This window comes from Saccostrea cucullata, unplaced genomic scaffold (assembly GCF_032062105.1).
Source record: "Saccostrea cucullata isolate Sc308-1 unplaced genomic scaffold, CSIRO_AGI_Scuc_v1 ctg7712, whole genome shotgun sequence".
In the NCBI taxonomy this organism is placed as follows: Eukaryota; Metazoa; Mollusca; class Bivalvia; order Ostreida; family Ostreidae; genus Saccostrea; species Saccostrea cuccullata.
Window position 1 is genome coordinate 1966 of NW_026927540.1, and position 8836 is coordinate 10801.

At 31.6% G+C, this 8836-nt stretch overlaps 1 protein-coding gene across 1 annotated transcript; it reads right to left on the reverse strand.

Annotated features, from left to right (window-relative positions):
* Positions 1–256: 256 nt before the first annotated feature.
* On the reverse strand, positions 257–2480 carry LOC134274746 (ficolin-1-like; the record flags this gene model as incomplete). Its single annotated transcript, XM_062756981.1, has 4 exons — positions 2357–2480; positions 1070–1170; positions 768–864; positions 257–394 (listed from the first exon to the last, which is right to left on the reverse strand). Coding segments are annotated over exons 1-4 (460 nt in total), but the record flags the coding sequence as incomplete, so codon positions are not given.
* Positions 2481–8836: the final 6356 nt, after the last annotated feature.

Below are 8836 nucleotides of genomic sequence, written 5' to 3' on the forward strand. Positions count from 1 at the left end.
TAATTAGAAATTTTATCTATTTGACAATAACAAATTCAATATCTGCTGAATATGAGAATTGTACCTGCAAATGTTATTCTTAAATATTAAACATGTTTAATTAGCGTGGAATCAAAAACGTATACAGAATATCAGGAAAAAACACAACTTTCTCTTTTTTTCAACAACTATATAACCCGCCAATACAGAAAAGAATAATTATTATGATATACGTAATTTGAATCCAATTTTAAGAACTTAACATGAATACACTTACCTAAAGTTCCATTGACAGGTCCTGCAAGAAAGAGTTGATATTTCCCTGCTTCGTCAGAGACAGAAAATCGGTCGTACATTTCATACAGAGTTGTACCATTCTGGAGAGTGATGGATACATAAAGGGATGAGGTGTTTTCTTTTGTTAATTTATGGATTACGTCATTTCCTGTATTAAAATATATTAGATATCATCGAATAAAATTAATTCTTTTAAAATCTTTATGTATCTACCGTAATGAAAAATCAACTTATTTTCCATAGCTGTACACAATAATGCTACATTTGGTCTCATTAGAATATGCCGCTAGATGATAGTCTTCTTTTCTATTAAAAAAAATTATTTGAGATATCAATTAAACACATTATCTGAATATCGTAGAACACACATTATCTAATCTTAAATTAAGATCTTTATTACGCTCGATTATTTTTTACCTACAAAAAGAATGTTTTTATCTTCAAACTTTGAAGAAATAAAAAGTTCTTATTTGTAAGTGATTTACACTTACCAATCCAGACATTCTGTTCTGGTGAACCGAAACCATTCTTATAATCCGCCCAGTTCCTGTCAAAACTCACGGATCCGTCTACGCGTTTCTGAATGGCCTTTGAAAATTAATATGCATTACAATTCAATTTATTGCTTCGAACATTCATAGGATCCATTGGTTATGATATAAACTGCAATACAATCCTACAATCCTTAGAACAACAAAAACAATTTGTGTTATATTAAGTACTTTTAATTCTAAAATAAACAACCTACCGTCCACCCCCCGCCCCTTGTCGTCATATCGCAATACACACTGACCGGTACTGTTAATGTTCTGTAGGGGTATATATCATACAACCCTGTGATGGTTTGTCCATTTTCTCGAAGATCCTTGCAATCTTTGGGCATACTAGAAAAATCTGAAAAAAAATATAATACCAGGATTATACAATGTATATGTACAAGAAGTGAGAGGATATATAATACCTGCATGATATATAAACGTTAATTGTTGGGGCTAAATTGTTAACTACAATGCAGGTGATGTTAAACTGTTCCCGATTATCTTAAATCATATTTGTTTTCCAGTTGGTACAAATCTTCGATTTATGACATGACTAAAAGTAGTTAAATTAAACACAATTATTTTCAATACTCTGTTGACTGAAAGAAATGTGAAAGAGAAATTAAATGTAGATAAGGTGATAAAGAATTATGACCTTGATATAGTTGATGAAATATGTAGTAAATCATGAAATCGTTTTGATGTATGATATAATGTCTGAACGATCGACAGGGGATGTTTACTTCTTCACGACACAGGCCAGCTGTTTTCAGGATTCACATCTCAGCTTTCAGAACAGCTGTTTTTAAGATTGCAATTTCGAGATACTAGCGAAAGTGAAATTTTGTCGTTTATTTAGTCATCAACAAGATTTTATGTTCTAATGGTTTGGACTAATCGTAGTCATAAAGCTTAAATTAATATTACTAAATACTAACGATGTAGAATCTTCATCTTATGTTTTACATTAATTGCTAATAGATATCCAGAAAAGAGAAAATAGAAATAGAGAAAATCACAAAGTATAATTTAATCAGTCTCAAATTTAGAACAGATTCTACAAACAAAAAATGGATGCTTGAATTGGAAAACATTTTTTGGCCTTATTTCAGTGCAAATAATAAATTTATTGAATATAAAGAAATTGAAAACCTTATGTGATGTTCAAAAGTCTGCCCTTCTGAATCTTTATTAATCTATAAAAACATTCTTCACTTTAAATTCAATTTTTGTGCAAATTTGAATAAAAAAATTAAAAACTACGCGGTGAAAGTTATTCATTGTATTCATTTAAACATGACCAATGTGGTTATTTTTAAATTCTTTGACAAAAGTTAGTCTGTAACATCTCTCCTTAAAAGTCAAAATAAAAAAAAGTAAAAAAGAAAATCAGGAAAGAGATGAGTATGTCACTAAAATCAATTATGTTGAAAGTACAATTGTTTATATTAGATAAAAAGAATTGTCAAAAAAATGTGTCTGTTCGAGAGGGATTTAAAACAAATGAAAGATGCAAGCAGAAAAAAAACAAATATACATACCGTTATCCGAGTAGTATCTCCAACCGGCCTCATCAGAGAGCTCAGTCTTAAATATTATCTTATGGGTACGGCATTTCTTCATTTGATTGTTGAATCCAAATAATACACACTCCCTTTTACACATCATGGCACACCTGGATATTGTATGAGAAATATGTTCTCCTAAAAGCCCATAATTTGATTTCTTATCATTAAATTCAAGTTTCGCGGTAAATTCTTTCAAAGTATCGGTAGCCTTGGATAAAGCTATGAAGCCAATGATTAAAGAGATAACCCACTGATTGCTCATTTTCTTTTTTTTCTTTTATAAGAAAATAGCTGCGTTCTTGTGAATCTGTGAAATTCTGCTAAATCGTCTTTCAACAGCCAAATATATATATCGCACCATAATCAATGTCTGAAAAGTGATTGGCTCACTGTTACGCATTCTATATTTCACTGTTGTTTAAGTATCGATTTTATTGAATTGTCATAAACATTTATTTTGAAATTGCAATTTAAAAAATAACAATGAAAAATGTGCTGTTTTTAATTTAATTAAGGACAGATGATACAAACAAATGTTTTCTTTGAAAAAGATTTTAAATCATGTCACAAGTTTAGAAATGTGGATGGTTCTTAGAATTTTTTCTCCTAAGAACTAGAATATGAAAAAGACTTGGGAAATATTAGTAATATTTCAATGAAAAAACGAATATAAAGAAATCACATTCAGTAAAGGTTTACAGGTGAAAATAAATTTCAGAATATGTTATCCTGGCGTTAAAAGTGTAATATAAACCTTAGAAAAATATACCAAGCCAGGTGAATTTTAAGAGGAAGATCGAAATTACAAAAAACTGGCAATATCACATTGGCTGATTTTAACCATTTAGCTATTCCTAATAAAATTCACCTGGCTCAGTATATTTTTCTTAAGTTTATTTTACACTTTTAGCGCCATGAAAACATATTCTATAATTTATTTTCAGCTGTAAACCTTTACTGAATGTGATTTGTCTATATTTGAGTTTTCATTGAAATATTACTAATATTTACCAAGTCTTTTTTCATATTCCAGTTCTTCGGAGAAAAAAAATCTAAGAACCATCCACTTTTCTAAACTTGTGACATGATATTTAATCTTTTTCAAAGAAAAAAATTGTTTGTATCATCTGTCCTTAAAGCATGTTATGTTATGATGTACAGAGTTTTTTTTTTAATTAACTTTCTTCAAAATTTGATATTTATACATATATAATTTCCTTCATCACCTCAAACTAAATGAAATTATAAATCAGCAATTTTGAAATAAAATTCTAAGTAAGAATTATCTGACTCTAGGACATTATTAAGAATTTATTGATTTAATTCAACTTTGATACATTAGCCTCTAAATGTTAATATTTACATTACGTATATTTTTTGCATGTAAAATGAATAGAAATCTATTGCATTTAAAACACCATAACACAGACAGGGTGCCAAGAGGTTAAAACATGCGTTTTAGTTTGACGTCATAAACGTTGAACGCCGAGGAAGTGCAACGTCACAAGCGAAAATAAAAAAAATCACGTTCAAATTGAGAAGAAGCTGTTACGCTGGCTAATCCATTAAGTGTATCTTACAAGAAGGATAATACATAGGTTATTAAATAGAATTACATTTGCAGTTTATGTAGAAAGTTTTTAAAAATGTAAATATAAGCAATGAATCATTATTTTTGAGTGATATAGTCTCATAACTGCAACGGTGTGTGCAAACAAATTTTCATAACGCGCGTTAGCGCTTTATTCAATTTGTTTGCACATACCGTTGCAGTTATGAAACTATATCACTCAAAAAATAATGATTCATTGCTTAAATGTAACACAGTATATTTACACTACATATATATTTTTTGCATATAAAATGAATGGAAATCTATTGCATTCAAAACACCATAACACAGACAGGGTACCAAGAGGTTAAAACATGCGTACAAGAGTACTGTACAACTATATATTCAAGAAGTGGTGTAAATCAGATGTGGATACTTAAAAATTCTAAAGAACTTTTGGACAATTTGAAATCACAAGACTTTACAAAAATTAACAGCATAAAACTTACGACTTTTCAACTTTATACACAACAATTCCCCACGACAAATTAAAATCCAGGCTTTTTGATATCATTGACAGCTGCTTCTTCAACAAAAATGGAACTCGTAAGTTTACTTACCTCGTCATTGGTCATTTGAAAAATTATTTTGTTAAAACAGATTCTGATTGCACACATAAGTACTCTGAAGTTGACATCAAGAAGATGCTTGAGTTTCTGATTGCCAATATCTATGTGGTTTTTTGGAGACCAGGAATTCCAACAATCTTTTGGACTTTCCATGTGTACAAATTGCGCTCCGTTATTAGCAGACTTATTTTTATATTCATATGAAGCAGAATTTATGCAAAATCTTTTACGTGAAAAGAATAAAACACTTGCTGTGGCCTTCAACTCGACATTTAGATATATCGACGACGTATTGTCAATTAATAATGATAATTTCCATTCCTACGTCGACACGATATATCCTGGTGAGCTTGAGATAAAAGATACCACAGAGTCCGACACTTCTGCTTCATACTTGGATATTTTACTTGAAAAAGACACTAATGGTAATCTAACAACCAAGCTATATGATAAACGTGATGACTTTAACTTTTCTATCGTCAACCTCCCTTACTTATGCAGCAATATACCTTCATCACCTGCATACGGAGTATTTATATCTCAGTTGATTCGATACGCAAGAGCATGCTCTACGTATGAACAATTTCTTAAACGAGGTAAATTATTGACAAGCAAGTTGATGAAACAAGAATATCAACAGTCTCGTTTAAAGTCATCATTTCGTAAATTCTATGGTCGATACAATGACCTTGTCAGCAAATACAATTTATCATTGAATGAAATGCTGACTGACGTTTTTCATACCAATTGTTAGTCCATTATTTATACACTGAACTGACCACGGATTTTTTCCGTTATTTCCTGATTATGACAAAGAGCACACGGCGGGTGTGACCGGTCGGCAGGGGATGCTACTCCTCCATGGCACCTGATCCCACCTCTGATGTTTCGGAGGTCCGTGTTTGCTCTGCTCTTATTTTGTATATTTGTTTAATGGACGTTGAGATTGAATACTGTTCGTTATTTCCATATCCTTCTTTGACGTCATAATCGTTGAACGCTGAGGAAGTGCAACGTCACAAGCAAAAATTAAAAAAAATCACTCTCAAACTGACCAGAAGCTGTTACGTTGGCTGATCCATTAACTGTAGCTTACACGAAGGATAATACATAGGTTTTTAAATAGAAATCACATTTGCAGTTAAGATAGAAATTTTAAAAAATGTAAATATAAGCAATGAATCATAATTTTTTGAGTGATATAGTTTCATAACTGCAACGGTGTGTGCAAACAAATTTGTTTGCACAAACCGTTGCAGTTTTGAAACTATATCACTCAAAAAATTATGATTCATTGCTTAAATATCATCATTGGTTTATTTACTTTTGAATCTTAGAGAGGCGTACATTTGCAAAATACAATTAGAAGAGAATTCTATGAGAATGCTTTTAAGCCCGTTATAAACTTTAAAAAAAAGAAAAGTACTAACGATAGATGTTCAATATAAAGAATCGTGATACGTAATGCCTCGAGACCGGTGGGAAGGTGGCTTAGCCCTTATATAGTCAGTGAAAATTAGGATTTACCTTTTTTGTTGGTTTAGCTCCCCCCCCCCACTTTCGATAAGCCCCTCCCCAACTCCAACCGCCCACCCCCACCCCAACATATTGGGTGCATGAAAGCATGACGTCAATCCATGACCTAGTATATTACAAAGATATGTAGGATTGAGTATTCTCATCCAACGGTCACTCCTACTGTGTGTCCCATGTCATGATCGAGCAAATAAAAAAAACACATGGACAATTCAGTGCGATACAATTCCAATGACAAATTGTATATAAATGTGAGTTTACTTTGGCCTTAAATATGGACTATATTTTATATTACAGGGTCATTGTATCAAACACAAAACTTATGAAATTCTCACTTAAAGTGAACTATTGATTCAATTGATGTACCACATATTTCCACTAGTTAGCCTAGTTTTTGAAACTGCGAAAAACAGGTCTTCTAGGAATGAATCTCAAAGCCTTCACTAAACAAGTCGTGTGTAATATTCTTTCGCAGCTAGGTTAAGGACCACCAAAGGTAGATCAATCTATGCAGAATTTTGGGAAATCGATAATGACGTCTCGGTGAAACTGCACAATTGACTCTCGGCGAATGAACAATAATTTTCTATTTCATACACTTTTACACACAGTGATTTCTTCTAATTATTGTATCTAAATTCATGCGTGACTTACCTTGTCATTTCACTACTATTTGAATGGAAAGTTAAAGCTAACTTGATCTTGCTGTACTGACAAATATGACGTCATAGACTAGTGTGACACGCAGTGTCTCTGCATTCGAGGCGCAGATCAATCTATTTTACAACTTGTTAATGAGAAATTCAAAACTAAATCAGCGTGATCTAACTAAAATTGAGCCATATTTTGGAATGCATTAATTCATATTTCACAGTCTTATTAAATTGATGACGAATAGACCTCTAATAGAGCTTTACTCATGCACTTTTATACACAAATGTACTACAAACACATACACAACCCTTCGAAAATATAAAAGTTCAACGATATCCGCTTAACTATAAATTGTCATATTTTGTACACATGTAGCTATTGTCTCCACTATTTCGAAAAGTGCTCGGAGCAAGTTGAGCGCTGTTGATTTTTTCTGAAATTTTACATTATACATGTATCAATGTGTATAGTGTAAATGCTCGAGGTATTGAAAGAGACGGCTACATTTTATATAATTCCAGTGCATGGGGAAGTTGCTCTCAGCACTATTTGGGTTAAGAAATTTGTCTTAAAGAAAGCATAATAAATTTCTTGGTTAAAAATTTTCCGTATATCGTTGAACTTATACGATCTTTGTATCCGAACATATTTTTTTCTAATTTAACCTTGTCACGTGACATACAGCTGATATACGTAAAACCGCTTTGGCCGAACTCGGTTGAGACCCCATACATACATATTTGCATTAGTCCAATTCTCATTTAATTTTAACTCATGCTAATAAAAAAATATATCAAAATTATATTGATTTTCTCAGAATTTTTAAAAGCATATTTCCTAAGGGCGCCCTTAACCTAGCTGCGTACGTTAAAAAGATTATGAAAATAAAGATTAAACGTTATGAAATTGTCTTAATGATACGAGTAGTTCACTAGGTTAGCAAATAGGTAAAGAAAAAAATCTACATGTGCAATTTTAAAAGCAGTTACAGCATTAACCTTTAAATACCGAGATTTTGTTTGTTATCTCTATATGGTTCTGTCCTAAATGTACAGTTCAAGCGATAGAAACTAAAATATTCTGACTTGGATAAATAATATATTGATACACAATAAGTATATCTTGAACACTTCATTTTAATAAAACACCATTGTTTCATAGACTGTTCGGACAAAGTCTCGTATGTTCCTAATTGTAATTATTTGAAAATGACACCCCGATGTAACAGTTTCCTAAAAACAGTTTATCAAACGTTATTGAACAACATCCAAATTTTCGCCAAGCAATAAATGTGCCATGGAATAGCAAAACGATGAGCTCTATCATACGATGACAACATTTTTGTATGATGAAGAAATTCTAGTTATATTCTACAACATTTTTAATTAAATCAAGTTTATCTTTTAAAAAAGATAGATGAGCGAGCGCCGTAGCGTTTTTAAACACAGAAAAGAAGGTTCGTCTTTAACTGGTTTATTTGCTGAAGCCGAGCATACGTATTCCTGAAACATACACTAACGTACTTGCTAGTGCTCGAGAGCGCTTTCACAAAAAGTGTCTTGATTTATATACCTGCTTTATCGATTTATGTACTCTAGAAAATAAAATCTTTGTTTTGAATTTTAGACGTAATATTCCAAATTCGTTAGTGTTTTGAGTTTCAGGTAATTAGGAAACATAGCTTTAAGAGGCAGTCCACCGAAAAACCTGGCAGTATTGTATGGCACATCGAATGTGACGAATATTTGATATTTTATTGAAAACAATATCAACGTGGTCCAAATGGAATAACGTAATCAAAGATTTCTTAAAAAATTACTTATTTAGTAAAATATGCGTTTTTTCGTGTAATTGAGTTCCCCTATAAGCCATTGAATTTAGGTCAGAAACAAAGAACTGTAACTTCCAATACATTTTTAACAGGACTTTAATTCACGCTGAACTAAATCTAGAAATATTTCATCTTTCTATTTAAAAAATAAAATCAGTGGGAAAAACACTTTTGAATTATTTTTCTGGCAAAATATATAGACGTTTTCATGAAATTTTGCAGTGCAAGAGTTATCTCCCCCGTGGCATCGG